Source organism: Haemorhous mexicanus, chromosome 8 (assembly GCF_027477595.1).
Source record: "Haemorhous mexicanus isolate bHaeMex1 chromosome 8, bHaeMex1.pri, whole genome shotgun sequence".
NCBI classification, from domain to species: domain Eukaryota; kingdom Metazoa; phylum Chordata; class Aves; order Passeriformes; family Fringillidae; genus Haemorhous; species Haemorhous mexicanus.
In genome coordinates this window covers 16910854-16934796 of record NC_082348.1, presented here as the reverse complement: position 1 = coordinate 16934796, position 23943 = coordinate 16910854, and the positions used below count along the sequence as shown (strand labels likewise).

Here is a 23943-nt window from a genome sequence, read left to right as displayed (position 1 = left end):
AGTATGGGCTGAGGGGTTTCAGAGTGTCATATGCACAGATGTTTTTCTAAATTTCCTAAAGACACACGTGCCTGAATTATCATGTTTTCATGTGCAGTCACTATGATGAAGTGGGAAATGCTTGTTTGTACAATAGAAAGAGGAAGACTTGATAGGAAACAGGCACATCTGTAGAATGGCAGATACTTGCAGTCTGTTAAGTGTTTAACTATTCTGTTTGCTTTCAGAAAATTTTCTGAAATGAGCTTCGTTGATAAGGACAGAATAGCTATTTGGGGTTGGGTAAGTACTCAAATAATTTTGGTGGGAATAGTATTTAATTTTAACAACTATATGTTGTGCTGTCGTGTGTGTGAGATCCTGTAGTGCTTCATGTGAGGCACCTCTGGGGTCACAGCACAATCCAGTACTTGAGATGATTAAGTTCATCTTAAAAATGTGTTTATACATTATCCTTTTGCAATCATTCAGGAGCCTTTGTAAGAGAAATTAGGACTACTAGAGGGATTAAAAACCAATTTAAATGGATGCTGCCAAGTTCCTGCGTACAGTATGAACCTATACTATAAAGAAAAAAAAATCCATGTATGTATTCAACAGCACTTCTTCAGTTGGATGACTGATTTTAAAAAAGATGTGAAATTACACTCGAGCCAGCTGTGTGGGACGGTTATCGTGGTATTTGCAACCAGAGGCCAGATTTCTCTAACTTGATGCATCTTTAAAACCTGGCACAGTAGATGGAAATATTTAATAGTTTAATAGCATGCACCCTCAGCTACAAAGCTAAATGTGCACATAGTGTTAGTGATTGCAGCGCTGAATTAAATTGTTAACTGAAATTTGGGCACTGCAGTGACAGGCACAAATGAATAAATTGCTTGATGGCAGTATGGTGTCTTTAATAGCTTTTCTTCTGGGGGTAAACATCTCTGTTATGTGAAATCACATGTAATGGTATTAACTGTAGTGAAAGGAAAATTCTTTCTGCAGAAATTGATGATTTGATGCAATCCCATCTTAAATCCTTATGACCCTCAGGTTGAATAGCAGAATAACATTCCTCTTTGGAGCTATGTTGGGATTATGCATCCTGGGCATTGAACCTGTGGGCAAACAGATTTTCTTTATATCATGAGTTTTTAGATTGTCAGCCTCTCATTGTCAGCCTGTCACTATGTGTGTGAATTTTGTTTGCCATAGATTCAGCAGTAATACCTTTGCTGTGGCCAGGTGAGTGTTTAATCACTGAGTGCCTGCGTTTCTTTGCTAATCTCATTGGAAGGACCTAGGAATTGAAGTTGGAGCAAACATTTAAGGACTTTGAAATAAGATGCAATTCCCTTTGCCTGTAATCTGGTTTTAAGACAGGAATGAGACCCAAAAATAGCTCTTGTTTTTCCATGTGGGTGGGCACATTTTCCTAAAGTACCCATTCAAACTCTTGTGAGGGCAGTCATTTGGGCGGTTGGTGACAGTGTTTAGGTATCTTGCTGCCTGGATGCTCAAGTGTGTCAGATATTTACTCATCTGTGTATCAGGCTAGACTGTGAGTAAATTTTCTGTGTATAGCAAGGAGTGTGTTGTTGCACAGTTCCTCCCACAGACTCAGCAGATCCTTCACTCCCCAGTCACAGTCTTGCTCCTGACACTTAGGGGGAGAGTTAGGGAGCGAGTTACCATAGGCCTGCTCCAAGGGAGCTGGAAATTTTCGGATGCCCTGTTGCAGCTACTCATCAGAGCAGACTGTGGGCCAGAGCTCTGCTTCCACCCACTCCCCCAGCACGGGAAGGGACACAGCGGTTCAGCAGTGTCTTGTTTCCTGCCTACAGTGCTACCAAGCACAGTCATCCTCAGCTGAGTCACAGTTGGGCAGCGTTTGCGCCCTTGTTCCCCATCAGGCTCTCATTCATCGGTGCCACAGCTGCCATGCGCTGTTTGGTGCCTGTTTCCCCGACTGAGCAGGCTGGCTGAGATCTGACCCAAATTCAGCATGGAGTTCATTAATATGAAAAACGCTGATCCTATAAATGCCTGATGAACTGTGTGGCAGATGGGCCCCATCCTTTCCCTTCTGACTAAAATAACAGCAATGTTTTCTTCTCAGTCTTATGGGGGATACGCGACCTCCATGGTGCTTGGCTCTGGGAGCGGCGTGTTCAAGTGTGGAATCGCGGTTGCCCCCGTGTCACGCTGGCAATATTATGGTATGTGAGGGCTTCCTTGTTACAAGGATTCCCATATGTCTTCCAGTGCACACGCTGCAAAGTGTGGATTCGTAGCGCAGAACTTTGGATTATCTACTAGATGCCACGTAAATGCCACTGGGTCTGTTTGTATGAGCTCGTGGCCACTGCATTTTGAATTTAAACCAATTCGCTAAATATTATTTCCCATCTTAAGAAGTCAGATCCATAACTTCAGGTAATCTCTTCATCCATTAATGAAGGCAAAATCATTGGAGTACTGGTAGTACTGCTGTAATGTGTCTGCATTTGCTTTGATGACATACAGTATTGTGTGTCAGAAATCCACCACAGTTAAACTTTTTTCTCTTCAAAATGAAACTCTTTTTATAAGAATGAACTGTGAGGATTAACTTTGACCTTGCATTGTAATTTATTCTCTAAAAGTACCGGAATAGGATTTGAATTGCCTTAGATTGGTTGGTCAGGGTTTTTTTTAGCATGCAAAATTTGGATTTTATAAGTCTAATTCATCTTGAGAATAGCTTGATGTGAGAAAAACCTGATCAAGTGGACAAGTCTCTACATGCATCAAGCCTTTAGAGCATAAGGTTTCAAGTAGTTGCATGAGGCTAGAAATGGCCTAGTTATAGGGGCCTTCCTCAAAGATTAAAAAAATTATGTAAAGTCATGAATCAGTGCTGGTACAATCTGAACACATTTTAACATTTTCCTCATTTTTATTTGTCCAAAAACACTCAAGGGAAAGTTTTCCCTGGCAAACCTCCGCTAAAGAAGGCATAATTTATCATTCTGCAACTAGCACAGTGGCTGTACAATAGCTAATTCAGCAGATCAGATCATGCTGCCAGGCAGTAGCAGCAGTCTATTGGGGACATAGCCATGTCTTCATAATATTTTGGACATGAATATTACAGTATGACAGGAGATAATTTTAATGATCAAGATCTCTAAAATTACGCTTTTACCTAGTTAAATGAGGGATTATGGAGGCATACATATTCAGCATAAAAAACCTCTAGTGAAACAACTCTGATGATAAGCCAAATGGACATTAGAATATGGCAGCAGAGCGTTAATTTGTGTGGCTTGAAACAAAGCTGCAAGTCTGAAAATGGTAAAGTGGCAAAAAATGCATTTTTTTTCACCCAAGCTGAATCCGAATATACTACTATATTTTCATAGTATAGATTTTGGTAGTATACATTTAGATAAAATACATAAGGTTTTTTTCAGATGCTAGTTATTTACTGCTACATCTTCAGTCATTGTTTTAGGATTACTGAAAGAATAACAATAAGGAAACACTGACACAAAGTGCTATATTAATATTCAGCATTCAGGTGTCCATGGCAACAAGAAGATTAACTATTCTGAATAATGATGGTTACCTACACCCCTCATTGTGGAAAACCTGATTTCCAGAATGCATTGTTACTGCTTGTATTGATGGGCAAAATTGGTGGTAGACATACTGAAAATTAAGTAGCAGATTCTAATTTTGGGATTTTTTTTAAATTTCAGATTCAATATACACAGAGCGATACATGGGCCTTCCTACAGAAAATGATAATCTGAAGAACTATAATGTAAGAAAGAAATCCCTTTTTTGTGTGTGCTGTTTCATTTCTAAACTGGTATATTGTTCTTTAAACAGTTTATTTCCCTGTGGGGAGAAACAAGTTTTGTTTCTTCTTTTCTGCTAGAAGGGTTGCATCGTGCTGTTAGAGGCTGTAGTCTCGTGTGTTTGAATTTGCACAAGGCAGCTTCCTCTTGGTGAATGGTGTGGGGTTTCTGTTTGTTTGGTATGTTGGTGTTTTGGGGTTTTTCTACATTCACTTCCATTTGGCTACTTTGCAGACTGTAAAAGAAGCTGTAAAAACTTTTATTTTAGCCATCAAGAAACAAATTTGTTTCAAAATTTATATCTTTGTGAGCAAAGTATGTTTTATCTTAAACATTTTTCACAAAAACAAATGTACTCCCATTCTTTCTGAAATGTAATTTTTTTTAAAATGCGTATCATGTGAACTTCCCTGCTTTAGGAATCTGCAGCTTTTTTACAGGGAAAGCAAAATCTCCTCAATACTAGAACACTTTGACAGGTAGGCAAATCTGTCTGTACCGTGGTGATACCAAATTGCAGACCAACTGTGAGCCAGCAGTGTCAGGACTGAAATGTTGGCCTGATCTCCATAAGCAGAGGGTGTCCAGAGTTTGTTCTAAAATGACCAGTGTTTGCACAGGAGTGAGGGAATTGGCATTTGTCCTCCTGAAAGCAAATTACGTGTAGATTGCTTGTCCTTGTTACAGCGTGATTAATCTAATTGAGTTGCTCTAATCTAATTTGACTTGCTCTTCCATGTGCCAGAGGATTTTTGTTGCCTCAAGGGCTTTTTGAAGTCACAGGTAGCTGGGCATAGGGCAGAGCAACCGAACGTCCTGTTAGGTTTTGGGAAACCTCAGGCCCAGGTGAAAATACAGTGGCTATGGGAGAACAGTGAGGAACCTGAGGGGTACTTTGTGCCCTGGTTATTGGAATGTTTCACAGAAAACTGTTTCACAGACCAGCCATGGTGATACTGGCACCAAATATTGAAGTTAGAGGAGGAGACAGTGCATTCTCTGTGTTTGGGTTGGTAAGCAGGGTAGGAGACAGATAGCACTGCTGTGCGCGTTATAAAAGTGTCACGGGTAGAAAAGAGGGTGGGGGTCGTTGCATTGTTTTAAAACTATGACAAAACATATAAATACATACATATATGTACTGACACATGTGGTTTGACATATATTTACAGTACTCTGGTGTTGTCAACTGCTATATGAGACATTCTGGTCAAGACTGGGGACAATGGTAGCGTCTTCTGGACAACTTGGTACTGTGCCTGTCTCCCTCTTCTATCCACTGAGCTATTGGTCCCAGCAGGAACTGACCAGCAGCCTGCAGCCTCCTGCCTGCCTTTTTCCAAATGTGTTTCTTTAAGGCAGTGGGAACAGTAGGAGGTCTGCGAGGTAGCAGTGTAAATACGAGTTCCTGTCGCTGTGCAGAACGAACGTTAACGCTCTGGGTGCACAAAGTCACTCACCAGCTTCACGGCACAGATGGCAACAGAGGACTGTTTAATCCTTTCAAGCCAGGAGTCGGATTTTCTTGGCATGCTATCCATTGCTGGCAATGGCCACGTTGAAACTGCCAGTACCAAAGAGCTAAAGGTTTCAAATGTGTTACTCAGAGGACTAATTGGGGAGAATGGTGGCTAGATGGAGGAGGAGTAATTGCCTAGATCAGATTGTCACACTTTGCTGCTGCTCCTAGAGAAAGGAAAATGCAGCCTAAATCCTCGTTTGTTGTTAAAAGCTCCAAATAATACAGTGCTTGGACTTTACTTTTAACCTGGAGGGTGGGGTAGCTTGAGAAGTGAGTTTGTTGTTTCATGTAGCCTCAATGATGGTGTTGTGGGATTTTGTTATTGCTGAAGACCCTTACTGACTTCAGCCCGGTATGTTCCTGGCTTGCAGCCCCTTTGATCCGTGTCCCAGTCCCAATAGCCAGCCTCCTGGTCCTTTGACACTGAGGAGAGCTGTTTGCTGAAATGAGTGGTTTCTGAGGTGAATGCAGAATCTGTACTGAAAGCTAGTACATACAGCTGAAGCTGTTAAAGCTTGCACTGCTAACTCTGTGCTGTCAGGTTGGTGTGCTGCATCATATATTCTCTATCCTGCTGCATTGCTGTAAAGCTGGCATGAAAAGCAAAAAGTTGCATAAATTGTAGTATGCACCCAGATTTAAAAGAAATGAGGTGCTGTACACAGCTGCTTGGAGAAGATGAGCACTGTTAGGCACATTCCTAACATGTAGAGTATTATTAATTACTGAATTCATAGACTCAAGAAACTAGTTGTGGTAAGAGGGGTACATCCTGCCTTTGTATTATTGTGGCATTAGGTTTTAATTTATTGAAGGCAGAGAATGTGAGATGTTAAATATTCTTTGTCAGGAGTCAAGTCTGACTCATGCTCCTAAGTGGGCTAATTAGATATGTTCAATGCCTTTTAAGGTAGTTGTAAACTATTAAAAATCAGAGCTTTGTAAAAGAGAGAAACAAGCATGGGTGGTGCTCCTAATATAATCCTAGACTGAATGGCAGAGAATCTGGTGGCCTGGAAGAAACATCCCTGATGCAAAAGACTGGAGACTGAATGAGGGCAGAGTTCTGGAGGTCAGACGTAGTAGCCATGTAAAGCATACTGAAGAGACTGTTCAACTTGTGAGAACATTATTTTGCAGTTCACTCTGAATTTGATATACTTTTGGCAAGTGTTTGAAACAGTCATAGATTTGGCAATCTTTTTCTAGCAGATTTGAAATGTTCAGTCCTTAAGAACTGCTGCATCATTAGGTTATGCAAAACAGGGTACAATTTTGTAAATATGCCATCTTGTACTGATTTGACATTTGTTCTATTATCTGAGAATATGCTAAGGGGAGAGAGACCTTCAATTTCAGCCAAACCTTAACTTGTTTGTGGAGTGCTGATAAAATGTTGACTGCTGTGTGATCTTTAGAAAAGCCAGTTACACTCAGCAGGGCCTAATTCTCAGTACTTGTTCACGTTACCTTTTCAGAGCCTTTGTCCTAGCAGCGTAGCTGTAAAGCAGAGGTGGTAAATAAAGTTGTATTTTTTTGCTGCCCACTTAAGGTTTGTTCAGCTGCTGTTGCTTTGTTGTCTAACTGTGCCTACTTGAGAGTGCTCCCTATCTTGCAAACTTCTGTAAGGACACAAAGGTACTGTGACCTTAAAGCTTGTTTTAGGGAAGGGACTCTTCATGTTTAGTGTGAGTACAGCAAGTGAAGTACCACCACTGATAAAAAAGCAGAGAAAGTATCTCATATGCTTCTTCTTTCTGAAGTATTTTTACAAATAACTTTATTTTATTGAATGCCTGAAGAGGAAAAAGAATGACATCCTCTTTCTAAAACTACTTTTGCCAAGTCAAGTTCTCAGAAGTGTAGCTTAAATCAGGCTTCCACTCACAGAAGGTTTACTTAAAACAGCATTGCTTTTCTGCAAGAAAGCCTAGCAAGGTGATCTATCAATTTTCCCTGTGCACATGCAGGAAATTATTTACTCAGAGGATACTGGTTGGTTTGGACGTTTTTTTGGTTGTTGGTGGTTTTTTTTGCCTTTATTCTCACTGGGCCATTTCTTTCTCATTTGTTCTTTTGGTCAGCTGGTTTACCAGTGCCCCTCAGTGCATCAAAGTGCTCTCCATATTTTGGCACTCACAGCTAAATGCTCTTACTCCACGATACGAAATCATCTAAATGGAAAGTGTCATGCTTCCACTGTCGGTGAATTTCCATATACTGGATTTCTAGTGCTCTCTAGCCTTTGACTATCAAAAGAGGGCAACTGCAGTGTTACAGACTGGAGGGTGGAGGTTTTTTGCCCTCTCTGCTGAACTTGGTTTTTAGATTTCATTGAATACATACAAAGAACTCATTTCATGTATGGAAGAGTTCTGGTACACTATTCTGCCATGAAAAAAGGAATTTAATATTTGTACTTGTTTTAAAGATTCGTGACTATACAAGAGACATAAGGAAATCAGAACACTTCTTGTCTTGGCAGTATAATGTATTTGACTTTTTTGGGGTACTAAATGCGAATCCTTGTGCAAGAATACAGCCTTAGTACAAAATTTGGAATAAAAAAAGCAAATCACTAAATTCTTCTGTTCACAATTTTTAGGTTTTTTTTTCTTGAGAGATTAACTGATTGTCTTATCAAGCCTAAAATGTCTTGTCCCTGTTGTTCCTCTTCTCTGTTCATGGCAGCGCACCATCCTACTCCCTCTCCTTGCCCAAATTAAAAATCTTATCTGCAATCCTCACTGTCTTCACTCTTTAGTCACAGTAGCAAGTCAGGCGGGCTAGAATGTTCTAGGGAATGAGTTGTTACTATGTTTTAAATTTCTTGATTAATCATAGTCGTTGATTATTTCATCTTTTCTGTATTGTGTTTCCATTCCCAAAATGTAGCTTGACTTCTATTTAGAGATTTGGTCTAGTGATTTTTGTTCAGGCATTTCTCATTCATATTTGGAGAGCACATTTTTCTAAACTTCTTGTTACCCAATTTGACTGGAGACTGAGGCAGTATTAGCTCTGGTGCCTTACCTGCAGGTGAACCTTGTGGGGAAGATAACATGTGTAGCCTCTGCAAGATCTACTCCTTGCTCTCACAGGGTGCACTGTTGCTATGGCAACATTTTTTTAACTTGTGTGCAGTCAAACAGGAAACCTATGGCACACAGTGTGCTGCAGGCTACCACCATGCTGGCCATGGACTGCATGTGAACCTCTCTGCAGAGCTCTTGCCCTCGGCAGCCGCCTGTTCCTTGGCAGCCAAAACCTCGGTAACAGCTGCAGGCAGGTGTGGGGTGCTTGGAGTGTGGGCACCCAGCCCTGGATGTGTGACCGTGTCCCATGGCACTTCAGAGGGGGGTGAGCAGGGCTCTGCTTGGTTTGAGCTGAAGGACCTCAGACAGTGTCAACACGAATCAAATTCAGTTGGTAGCAAGTCATACCCTAATAAATGGCACCTTTTTTCTTTTTTCTCCTTTAATTTCAGAGTTCAACAGTAATGGCCAGAGCTGAAAAATTCAAGGCAGTTGAATATCTCCTTATTCATGGAACAGCAGATGGTGAGTTGCAGTTAATTAGACATTTTAGTATTACAGACAGGTTCGCAATTCTACTACTGACAAAACAAAAGCATGAAGGGGCAAGGCTGTTACATTTGCGTCAATAAAATAATACCGATTTTTGCAACTAATCTGTGTTTCAGTCAGCAGTGCTGGGCAGTCTAGTGTGTACATTGCTTTGATTTTCCCCCAGAGTATTACAGAAGCAGTTTTTGTTTACCTTTTTCTTCTTCCACTTTTCAGATAATGTTCACTTTCAGCAAGCAGCACAGATTTCCAAAGCTCTTGTTGATGCTGAAGTGGATTTTCAGGCAATGGTATGGTTCTGTTTTGTTTATGGTTATACAAATGAGAAAAATAACATAAGCTCCCTGTGGTAAGGTATAAATTCATTGCCTTCTTAAATGAAAGTTCATATAGTTGCATTTCATGTTCAGTAACTGAAATGTGAACATAAAGTACATCTTTCATTTCTGCACAAGAAAAACTGTAAAGCAACACCATCTCATATTCGATCCTTTTTACCTAATCTTTCATTTTCTTAAATTTTTTCTGTTCTCAGACAAATAGCCAGTCCCAACCTTTGCATATACCCAAGTGCAATGAATAGTGTCTTAGAGGTAGGATAAAAGGAAAGGTTGGCTTTAGCAAAATCCCAGATAGCCTGTCCATCACGTCTGGTGTTTACTGTACTTGTTAGACAAGCAGTTATTTGCCCTTTTTATGTTGTGCATGGAAGTTCTCAGACTGAGGTGCAAGCTCTTCCTTTCCTACATTCTCTCAGCCCTAGGAGAGCAGTGCTAGAGAGGATGATGTATAGAAGGAGGCCAAGTGCATGGTTTTCTTTCAGCCAAACTCCAAGGACATACAGAGGGAGAGGTCAGGCACCCCTGATTCAACTGAACAGTTGAATCTACCCCCCATGTGGATAAGCCACATTTTGTTTTTACACCATCAGCATAAAAACAGAGCATATCGCACATGCAAAGAAGGAGCTTAAGTGTCATAGCAGCTTCCTACCCCATCATGTCTTTGCCTCCATGCTGAAAGCCTCATGCTAGGATCATTTAAATTGCTGCACAGGTTTTTCTGTCTGTCATGTTTGATTTATATCATTTAGATGTAGCTGCAACTAACATTCTCTGTATTTCTCTTTCACACAGTGGTACACTGACAAAGACCATTCCATCTCCGGTCAAGCACATAAGCATATTTATACCCACATGAGCCACTTCATAAAGCAGTGCTTCTCACTGCACTAGCCCCAGCATTTTGCTTGTGAGTGATGGTACTTCTCCAGAAAACTCTCACAATAATGTACTCTGAGCCAGTATAAATCAAGATGAGATGAGAGTCAGCTCTTGGGATACCAGTGTACACAATGAAATGCTAATCTTTGTAATGATTCCTGTTGCCAAGCAACTATTGCATTTTTATTGATTGCGTTTAATCGGGTCTTAACATCACCAGAATGATGTTGCAGACTTCTAGGAAGCATGGTACTTGCTTGAGTAATTACTTTTTGATATTTCAGTCTAAAAGAGAAACAATCCAGTTTGTATATTAGAGAAAGGAATGATAAAAATATAATAATGTTTCCATCAAAAATGAAATGAACCCTGGGGTAATTTTCTGTAAAAATAATGAAGAAACATTTTTGCAGAAATTCATAAGACTTGATAATTATTATTTTAGAATGGTTATCAGGATTACTGCAATGTTAATATGTGCAGAATGAAATACTTTATACGGCAGTTCCTGAAGTGAGTGTGTTTGCTCTGCAATCTCTTGTATTACAGTTGCAGAACTCTTGCAAGGCAAGCACATAACCAGCTTTCACCAAAGTTTTTGAATGATACCTAATCAAACCAGTGCCAATGAATTTCTTTGTGTGCTATCATATAGTACTGTGATTTTTGCTTATTTTATAGTAAAAATGGCTGCTACACTGGGAATATGCCCTGCAAAATCTCCTCTGGGAACAAGAGCCCCATTTTTTAAATGTAGAAGTTGCTCATGTACTGATGAATAGGAACTGGTTCTTACACAGAAACCTAAAACATTACAATGTGTACTAGCAGTCACTTACAGCAAGGGCTGGACTGTCACTCTCCTGTGAACATGCTCTCTGGCAAAACCTTACAGCCTACCAATAAATACCTGCTTTCCTTACAGCACTCCAGGTAGTCTTCTCCATCTAATCGGAGGATTAGTTTTCTTAATTTTGCATAGAAAAAATGCAATCCACTTGTACTAAAAATTGTGCTGCTTTAAAATAATAAAGACATTAATTTATGAAAGGAGGTGTAGTCCGTATCATTGAAAATGTTGCTTCAGAAAAAGAACACTTGATTTTTTTTTTTTTTAAATCCCATTAATTTTGAGGATGACTTACAGTCAAGCTTCCGATTTTGTGTAATGGTATCATGTAATGGAGTGTGACATGATTATCTAACACTTAGCTTCTTCGTATTACATGCCAGCATCTGATTATGTCTGTATTGTGGGTTATTAGTGACATTAGGTGTGAATGTAAAAGTACTCATGCAGACAGATAAAGCATGGGGAAGAATGTTAAGACACTGTGCAGCTTGTCCTTAAATGAGAAAGTCTCAAATAGAAAATCGGATTTTGTTTTCACAAGCTAACAATTCCTTGACTCACAAAATAAGAGGGGTGGTTTTGTTCTGTTTGTTGGCATTTTTTTGAAGCACACTGGAGCTGGGTTTTACAAATACCATCTTGGGTTCAAGGGAGTAGTGGCTCTAATGTAGACTGGCACCACTGTTAAACTTCTACAGGATTACTGGCTGTCAGTTATCTCCAAGAGGTTTTATCATCACATCTCTCGTTCTTTTGACTCAAGGCAAACCTATATCAGTATAAGGTAGATCCCAGCAACAGAGATGGGTTATAAACAAATATTATCAATATGATATGGCTTGTGTATGCAAGGGTAAATAGTTAGGATTTAGTTTAATGTTACCACTCACACTGTCAGAAAAACAAAAAAAAAGGGCTTCGGTAATCCAAAAAACTACTTTCACCAGGCTCTCATTAGATAAGTGCAATAATTAGTATAATCAAAAAAAAACCCATTTAAAAAAATAAGTGAAACTAGAAATTATAGGGTCCAAGGCTTTCATTAAGATGCAATTCTTTACATCTGACCTACGTTAATGAGTCTAACATCTCACTGGCAAACTTCTTCTGTACTCTCAATACCTCATCCCCTTTTAACTCTTATCTGCAAGGCATTACATAATGCAATGCTAATTATCCTACTTTGGAAAGCAACTTCTAAGATATGCTGCTAATAGACAATGATACAACTTTCAAAACAAAAGAAAACTTCATTGTTATAGGAAGTGTCCTAATTAACATCAATTCAGTGTCTAATTTTTCACTGTGGTAGAATTCCCTCAGCTCCAAAAATAATGCAGGCAATACTGACAACTTGCTTGAACTGCATTAGCACAGGTAAATAACTAAAACTGAGGCCACAGGAAATATCTAGGTCATTTTATTAATGTCCAAAGCTAGAAGTCAGTTGTGCCTGAGTTATTGCAACATGCTGGTCAGTTGCCCACCTACCAATTACAGGTTTCTTTGTGTTTTCTTTCCTGTGGATGTTGGAATGGATGTTTAAGTTTGTTGTACAATGCACTTAGTGTAAAATCCTAACGGAAGCAGTGGAAGCTTGAGGTGTCACTGTTACCATTCTTAGGCTAGGAGACTTCTAGTCTTTGGTTTAATAATTGGTGAAGAAGCTCAAAAGGGATTTAATGAGATGGAGTCAATACTGTAGGTAGTACTGTGATTCATGGCCTCAAGTTTTTCAGTAGCAGAAATTTAGGGTTCTGAGAAGAGCAGAAGCATTTTAAATTGTATGACCTTACCTACTGATCTCTAAAAAGATCCAACTACTCCTGCTTTGTCTGCATCATCTCTCTCAGGAGGAAGGGGGACCAACTCATGAGCAGTAAATTGGAGCTTCATTCCCATTCTCTTCCTGGAACAGAGAGCTCTGAGCTGTCCCTGGTGTCACACTGACTGTTGTGGTCAGACCAAGTACATCACCACCAACCCCACCTGGGGAGCAACACTCACAGCCTTGCATGTTTCTGTGAGATTCCACTTGAAAAGGGAGTCATGCTGGGCTCTACCACTCATTAATTCATGAAGCCCATTCAGGTCAGGTAGACATTTCAAATATTGCATGGTATTGCAGCATAAAAATAAAATTGAAAATTAGTTAGGATAAATATTTATTTTCACATAACATATCTTAATTGTGAAAAACACAATAGTCTATTCACATGTACACATAAACTTCTGTAATAAATTACATCCAAGAAGTTGAGTAATTTTGACCAGGAATATGAAATTAGAAGTAAATATAGCACTACATCTGCTTTACATTTTGTGTGTGATTTCAGAACATTAAGATTTACATTGGAAAAGCACTTAAATTCACGCAAAACCAGAGTGTTTTCAAATAAACCACTCTGAAATACTGAACAGAAATACAGAATGCCATTGAATACACTGATTTCTTAATATTCTAAGAGTTGGTCAAGTGAAGCTAATACATTTTGATTGTATACATTATCTGTAACAAAGTCAGCAACATGTTAAAACACCATCAGGCTGCTTTCAGGACAAACCAGTATTGAGCTTCTATACTAACCTTAAAACAATTGGAATCTTACAATTTATCATCAAGTACACAAAACAAAGCATTTAACCTTAATGCATCAGCATTTTTTTCCTAAATTTACATATACAAAACATTGAATTAGATGTGAATTCTTCTTTGCGTCCATTAGATTTTTTTTTTCTCCATAAAAATGGCTTTTAATGGGCTTTGATAATGCTAAGGTAAATTTAGAACAGTGACCCTATCAAGTTTGCAGCAAAATGCAATTATTTATGGCTAAAGAATTAAAACATACACACTCACATACACAAGAACATTGGAATACTTTAAATGTGCTGAATGGGAAAACTTGTTCACAAGGTGTATAGAAAATTTGCATATTTGGGATAGCTGGGGAATGTTAGAGCCCTATGGATGAGTTCTTACGAAGATTGCAAAACTACAATTCTTATTTTTAGGATTCAAAGTTACAGCATAATACTGAGAGTTAGCTTTCATTTTAATAATTTAAAAATTTATCTTAAAAAATTTAAAAATCAGTGAATTCCAAACAACACAATAAAATTTCAGCTCCACATTGCTATTCATTCAATACCTAATCTCGCAGTCTTTTACACAAAAGAACAGCTTGAAGGGTCAGGCAGTAACAAAATCCAATACAAAAAATGTAATAGCCTTAAAGCCACATTTTTCTTTGCAATGTTGTTTTTATCTTTTAATCAATATGTACTTGATGGAATAATAAAGAGCTGTAACAAAACAACAGCAGGATACCCATTTAATTATTATACACAATCTCTGAAACTAAGAGGTTTACAGTTGTTAGTGAAGACAATATAAATACGTCCTTTATGTGGCTGAATTTCAGGCAATAAAGAGGAAAATCATTGGGCAGGTGATAAAACTGCATGTGGGGTATCGTTTGTATCTACAAAATTTTCCCTATTGTAAAATAATGGATTGATTAATGACAAAATGCATTTATTTGGCCTACCATGGCAACATTCATACAATACAAGATAAGATACCGTAATCACAAATTGCATTTTAAGAAATACTGTACCCATGTTTCACATCAAAGGATGTGGTAGTGTTCTTTAGCTAAGGTGAGAAAATGCTTTAATATATAATTTTTTATATATATATATATTTATATATATATAGGACTATGTTCCAGTTACATACAAATTTTAATATTAAATACATTGTATTAAATCAAGGAAAACTTCACAAATACAGAATCTGACCCTGCAATTCACATTGCAAAACTGAATCCATGACTTCAAATGGACAGATTAAGGAGGAAAGTATTATCCTTGTTAGTTTATTCACAGGGTCAGATCAGTTGTTACTTTATAAACTTCTCAATGTTTGCTCGTCTCTTGAAAGAGTTTGGGTCTCTTGAAATCATTTACTGGTTAGGTAATTAAAAAAAAAAAAATTGGAACAAGGGTTTTCAAGTTCATCTTGAATCAAGATTATTAAGTATTCTCACACAGAAAAAGTAGCAAAATACAGTACAAACCTATTAACAGGAAAGTTGAATTTGAAAGAAAATTTGCTCCTTACATGTCTGATACAAGTACTGATAAATGGCCAAGATCAGCAACGAACACAAGGATTTTTTGCATTGGCTACTGCAGACATTTACATTGATACTAGACAAGGTAGACAAGGTGGAATGAGACAAGTATTGCACTACATTACCTGTGCTAGTTTGAGATGAAAGACAAAAGTTACAAGATAAATAATTTATATTTAGTGGTTGTGGCACTCCTTTAATTCATTTGTAAAAAAACTACTTGAAGAGCGAGTCATAGACAAGTCTCCCGGTCAACACCTTTCCCTGAGTCAGCTTTCTTCTCTTTTCTGATTTCAGCACTAGGAAATGAAAGGGGAAACAAAAAAAATAGAGTTAAGGTAGCACTATCACACACACAACTCTATATATATCATCTACCTGAAAACCAACATTGCACAAATACTTAATTTTTCATGCTTCATGGCACAAACTGGGAAAGCAGGTGAAAATTTCTGTGCTGAATGGTGTAGAAGACGTAGGCAGCATTTTAGTGACAAGGTAGGTAAAGAACTTAAGATGTACAGACAGCCAGCATGCAAGCAAAGATAGCCACTTAGTTTTACATTTTTGGCAAATACAACTTAATTTACTCAATAACGGTAATGGTACAGTTCTCAGACAATACCAGGACATTCTTAAATGGAACAAACAAGAGGTCACAGTAAGTATTCTCTTTTCCAACTATACATTTAGAAGGAATGTTTCTGAACTAGAGTAGTGCAAGCCAATATCCAACAAATATTTGGCTTTCAGTCTTGATTGGGGAGAGCAGAAGTCTGGGGAGTATGGGGAGAGACAATAGTCCCCATGTGGAGCGTAATACATACTTCCTCATGTATACATTATAAGGAAATAAATTTTAAAAAAAAGCCTGAAAGATCAGACACAAGCTGTATCATTCAGAACATTAAACCAGAGTTCAAATTGGGATTCAGCTTTTTTTTTCCCCCCAGTTAAAACAATGTTGATTTGCCTACAGAAAGCAGTATACGTGCAAAGCAGATGATTTTGTGTGTGTGTGTGAGTGTCCTAATTTACAACAGCGTAAATAAATAAAAAGTCATGTTCTTCCAATGAGTCTCAATCACAGCATGAAAATGCAAAGAGGCTTCCACAACACAGGCAAATCAAGCCTTCAACAAAGAGTGGCAGGGTATCTAAAGAAAACCAGATGGTTCTGAGAACAAACCTGCAGCAAGCACATAACCTACCAGGTTTCATGGGAATAATTCCTTAACTAGAATGAATGAGAAATAGGCTGAGTTACGCAAGGCTTAAAGAAAGCAAGATCAATTCTCAAATTCTTAAGGCGATTCATGCACAATTCTACAATCATTTGACATTTTTCTTCACATAAAAATTGCTTTAAGGATACAATTCAGTTCAGCCAAAGCTTACTTCTATGCCTATGGCAGCTTCCAGAGGTGTTAATGGAAATAGCTAAAGAATACCAACTTCTGCCACTTCAACTGCCAAATCTGTCACCTTCTGTAGAACAGTGATAGAATTGGGTACGTTACACTTTCTGCACACAAAGGGTATGCAAACAAATTCCGGGGGGGGTGAAGTGAAAGTGCAGCAGTACAGCAGGCAGGGAGTTACCTGTACTTAGTAAAAGCAAACACTGAGGTGTTGTGTGCCTTACAGTCTACAATATTTCCACGTTTTAGGTGCCTCTGTGATACCGGGAAAGTCTTCCTTCTATTTAGGATTCACATCTCTGAGCAGCTCCTGCAGATGTGGGCTTTAATGCCTTGAGAAATTTGAAAAAAAAAGGACAAGTCCAGTCTTTTTCCAGTAAAACATGTCACTGGTGGATCTGTAAAGGAGTTGGAGGTCTCTTCCTCCCTACCAAGGGAGTAGCCTAACACACCTGAGCAGGAAGGTCTGGGATGTGGGATTTTCATACCTTCAGGTCAAAAAGGAAACTCACTCTTATCATCTACAAAGTGACAGATGCCTCTTTCTCCAATACTTTAAAAGACCAGCTAAGTCTATCTCCTGTCCATGGTCAGATCTGCAAATGCTTTGAAATTGCTCTCTGAAGGGCTTAATACTATGGAGCAAAGAGGGCTGTGCTTCAGAAAAGTGCCTTGGTGTTCCCTTCTACCAAGAAAGGCTCAAAGGCAAACCTTTAGGTCCCTAAGAATTTTAATAATAAAAAAACAAAGGTTGGAAAATTGTAAAGTTCAGGTAAACCTCTATGGCTAGGCAACTTAACTGAGTCCCTTGTAAGTCCTCCCTGTAGACAGGTAAAAGCATTCAGGAGCCTGGGATGTAAGAGCTCTCTCACACTATGCTACCTCACAGAGTCAGGGCCAGGGCACATCTTGTGATAGAAATTATCCATGCATCCGACTGGGAAGTCATTTGTAAAAACCCTTCCTGTCTAAAATCTCTTTTTGTAGATGATCTTAGTTTATAATTGACCAAGTCAACTCAGCATTTAATTACTATGAGTAAATTCTTGTTAATTGGTCAATGCCTTGCATTATCGGCATAAGAGAAAATCATAGTATACTAACATAATTTAATTATCCCCATTTAATATTATTTTGAGGTATAAGGAAGCAGAACTGACAGCAGAAAGGGAATACTAAATGTTATGTAGTTGAACTTCACAAAGCATCAGTAAAATTTATTTAAAAATGAGATTTTTTTCCCCCCTCTATGATAAGGTACCCTTCACTGCAGAAACTGTTAATCTAATACTGCTGATCTTGATCATTTGCAAAAATTATCCTTACAACTGCTACCATTCCAAGCTTTTTTTTCCCTCACTAATTACCTAGGATTGAATTATATCCTCATTTAATGATACATGCATTATGTTCTCTAATATTTTTGTAGTTCTATCCCTAATATGATTTAAGATTAAAGTTGCTAATGGCTTTGCTTATCAATAAAAAAGTCTTTCAGGGTTAAAGTTCGTTGAATCTACTCCTCTCTCAGAATCTGAGACAAGTTAGAGCACCTGAAAATGCAGGATTTCAGTCTTTACGGCTGTTTGTTTATAATAGGACACTAATATCTAAAATCAGAAAAATCTTTTCTCCTGAGTCTTTGTTTTCAAGAGCAAAGATACAAGAACAAATTAAAAATTAGATCTTTAGAAAATTAGCTTCTATTTCATTAGTTTCTATTTCACTGCAGTTTAAAGGGCAGATCTCTTATCTGAGCCACAATCTATTGGATGCTCTTTGTTCAGAGGGTCATGTTTACATAACCTGTCGTACCACCAAAGAAAGCAACATCCACCAGGAAAATAACAACTCCTGTGTACCCAGGGGCTGTGAATGTGCCACATCAGGTTCTTCTCTCCCTCCAGGCTTTCAGAGCCTGGACGGCAGAGGCACTTGACATAAGAAAACCCTCCAGTAGATCCTCCTCCCATGCACCACACTGATTTCAGTGACAGGATCCTATTCAGTCCATGTGTAGGGTGAAGGCAAACAAGAACTAGGCTATTTTGACTCGCAGTGAAATATCATCAAAATGACCACATTAGTGGGCTGCTCCATGGGTGTCTGAAATGAAAGTTCTCTAGTCATCAACTGCTCAGTCTTGTCTATGCAGTACAAGGAAAGGCACAACTCTGAAAGGCAGCGTGCCATTTTGGGGTAACAAAATTAAAAAACGCTATCAGTACAAGTGTTCTCTCACTGCATCTGTTCACCTTGAAACAATGACTAGCTGTTTCAAACATGGGCTTTTCAAAAGTACATTTAGAAATGGACAGAACATAATTCTGTGTTTTAAAAAAGATGACTAGGAATAATTTCAGTTTGACATTTGATACACTACACTATTTAAATACACTATTTTAAATACAGACTAAATTTCAAATTCTAGTATTTGGGACTTTAATGAAGACATTTTACATTCTTATTTGAATTTTTTTCTCGTCCTGTCTCCTCAAAAACTACACAAAGTCAACTCATTTGGGTTCCAAGGTGACACCATTTTGAATTGGAAGACACAATCAAGGAAGAGGTTGGGGTTGGGGTCTTACCTTTGGGGAATCAGCTTCTAGATTGATTAGGAAGGGGAGCTTATGACAGAAGTGTGATACAAAACAATTAAATAGAAAATAGTTACATTTTAAATTTATGGAAGCAGAGGAAAAAATTCTCTTAGGAAATCACACTGTGCTTGAATTTAACGTTTTCTTATTCCTGTCGTAACTCTGTAGCACAGATAAAATAATGTGTCTTCATTTTACTGGACCAAAATCTAAAATTATTTAACTGTTTTGAGTACAAGTGAAGTAGGCAGAAAAATGTAAATAAATGATGCAATCATAAAATTATTTTCTCTCCAAACATTATTGGATTGCATTCAGAGTATTGGGTTCTTCATACAGCTATTTCCAGGGCAGTGATGATCACTTCTTTTTCAAGAGGAAAGAACAAAAGCAAGCAGAACAAATGCAATATCCAGGTGGAGGCTGGTGGTTCATTACACAAGCATCAGGCATGCTCAGCTTCATTTTCCACTGGAGCATAACTAAGTACCATGCAAATATTTGTGATTTATGTTTTTAAATAAATAGTGAATTTGTGTTTTGAGCTCAGAATATTACAACTGGACTTAAGAAATAAAACTGCAAAATGCTAAAAATCTTTCTAATCCCTAGCACAATATTCTAATATTGGTTTGACATCTATATAAAGTATAATGAAATTTAAAAAAATTAAGACCTTTTAGAAGGAAAGCTTGACTCCTTATCTTTTGCATTCTCTGAGGATATCAACAATGTCTTCCATACAGCAGTTTTTGCCATTTCATCAGAAATGTTTATCACAGATGGGTCATCTCTAGACAAGAATGAAAGTAAATACACAATAAAACAATCAGCAATCAGTCTTGTTACTTATTAACTCAATAAAAGTCCTTGAAAACTGATAGTGATGAAAATATTTAAGTGCAGTGTAAGTTAAGAGACTATGTTAAACTTCAGAAGTCCTGAACAATTACTTAAATACTCTCTCAGAACATCTTAGCACTTTTAAAGTATTTTCTTCCTTCAACAGCAATTAATCACAGTAACATCAATAAAATTTATTGTATCACTCCCAACTAATAAACAAGAGAAAAATAAAGAAGTGTGAAATTAAATATTGCCCAAGATCTCACAGCATGATCGTGGCATCACTGGATTAAACACGATCCCAAAAGGTCCTACTTATGCTCTGAAACTCCACCTACTTTTAAAACTATTTTAAAAGCAATCAAAAGCCTTAACAAAATAAAATATTTAAGAGTGCTTAAATATTTTTTAATATTTAATTTAATAGAGCTAATAAAAATTCCCCAATTAAACAAATCAGTACTATTAAGTAGCACTTTGTAGCCATTATGCTCTTTGCTTTACCTGGACTGCTCCAAACATGTATTTATACACTTAAGAGTAATAAAGCCCTAAGTGTTTTAAGGGGTTGCCTGTACATTATTCCTGACTTCATGGTTACTTGGCATTCAGTAAGCCCTCAGTTAACTGGCTGTTTGTTTTGGGGAACCACTTTAATCAGCAGTATCTTGACTCTTGTTTTTAGCTACAGGGCAGCCACCCTTACAGTACAGAGTCAGGTATTACCCGGGCAACTCTACCAACACCAACACACAATGGAGATCTGTAGAGACCACACTGCAAGATAAATTAAGCTACATATTGCTAATATAAATTACAACAAGAAGGTATGGACAAAACAAGACAAGAACCAGACCATGAGTAGTGTGATGAGTTAAAAGGAACAGGCTGGGATTTTTCAGAGACACAGTTACAAATCTCCTGATTTGCACTAGAAGACCTTACGGTAACTTTGTGTTAAAATGTTAGAGAGAAGGCCACTCAAAGATGATGTTCCTCAGAACTCACATTCTTGCAGAGGTTACTGTCACCAGATATTTTAAATCTTTTATTAAGAATTTATTTCTGAAAACTTTAAATTATATTCATTCCTTATGGCCTGGCAACATGTATTATTACTATCTATAATGTTCATGCTTTTTTAGTTGTGTCAACCCTGCTTTATCCACCAGGACAGCTCTTGATTCACTCATTATCTGACAGAACAGGATTTAATCAGAATGTTTTACAATGCAATACTGTAAGAACCTAGATTTTCTGCAGTGTTTTCAAAATCTTTCCTGGATCCCTGCTTGCATCAGAGTGGAGGGTTTGACCTGCTCTACATCTTCCTTTTGCACTGTGCATGTCAGAAGCCAAAGTTCATTGTGAACAGTCTGATCCTGCAGTCCTGTCCAATGGAAGGCTTCCAACTAGTGTGTCTTTTTCCTAGGGAATGTGAGATCATGTGGAAAGACTAGAAAAGGTCTGACTTTGTTTAATGCTGCAGTGGTTCACCTATCCATACCAAACAAACATTCTCCTGGTATTCAGTAAGCACTATGAATAAATACTGTGGCATGTTTACTTTATTTAATTGCAACTCACCTAAAAGAGGAAAGGTATATTTTACCTGTAATGTCCTTCTAGTGGTAACTGAACAGTCCCTTCCTCTTCCATTGCTAACATACTTTGCTCTTCCTGGAACAAAGGAATTTAGACATGAGACAGGATATGAAATTGTGAAAAGTGAAATTTGTGTACTTTAATCATCTTTTCATTTTCTTTAATATTAAGTATTTATTTGAAGTTCTTAAAGTGAGATGCTTTTCAACTTTTATTTAAATAGCTGACATTTAAAAGATGTATCTTCACTTACACTATTTTCCAATGCCAAATAGAGCATTGTTTTGTAACAAAGAGAAGAATTATTAACAGTGAATTATTAACAACTGTCTGATGAATTTTAAACAACACTAATAACAGGATATATGCATTGAAGTTTACATGTAAAAGTCAGGGAAGATTATTTAAGTTTGCACACACAATTTTAATACTGACAATACTGATTTTAATACTGATTTTTCAGTGAAAGGTAATGAAACAAGAGACCCAAAATTAGTTTTCACTTGAAGAGAATTAGGAGATAAATCTACCAAAAACTATATGTAAAGTAATTACAAATTTAGCAAATCTGCCTTAGCAGGGGGGAGAAGAATAGAGCAGCTCTCAAGCACCATGTCCTGCCTGCAAGAACAAAGGGAAACAACCTCCAGAAGAGGATTCCCAAAGTCCACACCCCAGGTCAGGATAAGCACAGCTAGGAGGGTAACAAGGCTTGGCAGGAAGGTGACCATCCAATCCTGCTCTAAATTGTTGCAGTGTGCAGGTGAGCCCCACAGATGCACCTCCACAGCTTTCTTCCCTTTATAACAGTTTCCCTTTGTAACAGTTTTCACCAGTGCCTGTCTGAAAGCATGGGTTGGCTAAAAAAGAGAGTTTATCATTTTCTGGCAGATCACCAAAGCCCCACGTGCATCACCAACACTGATTTTTGGTATTAGCAGCAAGCGCCAGCACAGTTTTCCAAAATAGTAGAATTTAAGTTCTCTCTGCTCAGAAATTTGTTTCTTCAATGCTTTATTATTATAACTATTTCAAAAGTCACTATTTCAAAATATTTTTTTTCTTCAAATGTGAAAGTTCTTTGTTTATTCTTGTCTCAGAAAGACATAATTGATTAACATCAAAGTGGCTTCCAAAGGAGGTCTGTGAGGAGAAGGCACGTATCATATCCACTATAAATGTACATAGCCCTGGAAAAAACATGGCCTAAAAATATAAAAACAACTTAAGTGATGAAATTAGGATCCAATCAAGTAAGTTTCAGATCCTGTCAACTACATTTCTGAATATTCTTGTGGGTAGAATACTTCTATTTTTAAAAGCTGTGTGATAGCAAGTCTCCAATTAATTCCTTAGGCTACATGTCAGAAGTTTTTTATTACTAGTTAATTTTGTCATTTCCAGGCTTCACAGCTTCATAAGTTTTTGACAGTTGAACAGTTTTAATAATAGCTCTAAATATTTAGAAATGCCAAAATATGTAAAAATAACCTCTCAAAATAGACAGTGAATGAAATAAAGTAACACCAGTAGATTTTCCCAGTTTTGTTTTCTGATGCCATCCTATCAAGCAAGGGAAGGAAAGTGACATACAACCAAAACATAAGTATAACAAGGAATTCTTTCCAATAACCAGACCCACATGAAGAGAGCTACCTTGGTTACTTCTGGTTACTCTGAATTGTGATGACAACAGACACCGTGATGAAACATCTCTCTGGTCTGCTTTGATTCAAGGGAGAAAACAATGACTCACATATTTTAATTTCAGCCTGGTCATTTTACAGGCACATACTAAATAGTAAATAATCATCTGGATTTTTTCCCCAAAATATATCCCATGACAGTATATTGAATGTGTCAAGGAAATCAAAGGTAAGAGTTTACCAGGTTACAGATGAGGCAGGGAGTTGTCAAAGGTCACAGAAGAATCAATCCTAAAGGCAGAGTAATTTAGTTTGTGCAGTTACCCATTCAAATTATTAGCTCATGTCCTGTTTCTGCAGCTAAAGCTACTAATGGCAATCCTTAACACACACATTTCACTGGTCTTGGATCACGTCTCAGGGCATTCTCAAGGATAATTTTCAAGTTGACAAGGAATTATCTGAAAAGTATATTCTTTGAAATAGATGAGGAGCCCAGATCTGAAACAGCCACCTGGGTGGTAATGCTGGTAATGCCACAGGATGGGAGTCTGAGCATTTGGTTAATGGGGTTAGCAGGGTCCTGACCTCTTCCTTACAAAGTGAATTGGTTCTGCAGTAGCAGAAGGACAGCTCTGGCCCAGAGTGTAAATGGGACACTGCAC

The 23943-nt window shown here is 37.8% G+C and overlaps 2 protein-coding genes across 3 annotated transcripts in view; one reads left to right on the top strand and one right to left on the bottom strand.

Annotated features, from left to right (window-relative positions):
• The window catches only part of DPP4 (dipeptidyl peptidase 4), a 39787-nt gene extending 28571 nt beyond the window's left edge, over nt 1–11216 (top strand). Inside the window, exons 21-26 of the mRNA XM_059852950.1 lie at nt 228–282; nt 2108–2207; nt 3732–3796; nt 8843–8915; nt 9159–9232; nt 10079–11216. Of these exons, the coding sequence (XP_059708933.1) occupies nt 228–282; nt 2108–2207; nt 3732–3796; nt 8843–8915; nt 9159–9232; nt 10079–10177 (466 nt within the window). The 3' untranslated portion in view covers nt 10178–11216. The remainder of the gene's footprint in view (nt 1–227; nt 283–2107; nt 2208–3731; nt 3797–8842; nt 8916–9158; nt 9233–10078) is intronic.
• Nucleotides 11217–13166: 1950 nt separating this feature from the next.
• SLC4A10 (solute carrier family 4 member 10) overlaps nt 13167–23943 on the bottom strand; it is a 113897-nt gene continuing 103120 nt past the window's right edge. For both annotated transcript variants that reach the window (XM_059852948.1, XM_059852949.1), the window contains exons 23-25: nt 21640–21707; nt 19858–19974; nt 13167–15456 (exon numbers count right to left, since the gene is read on the bottom strand). In XM_059852948.1, the coding sequence (XP_059708931.1) occupies nt 15390–15456; nt 19858–19974; nt 21640–21707 (252 nt within the window). In that variant the 3' untranslated portion in view covers nt 13167–15389. The remainder of the gene's footprint in view (nt 15457–19857; nt 19975–21639; nt 21708–23943) is intronic.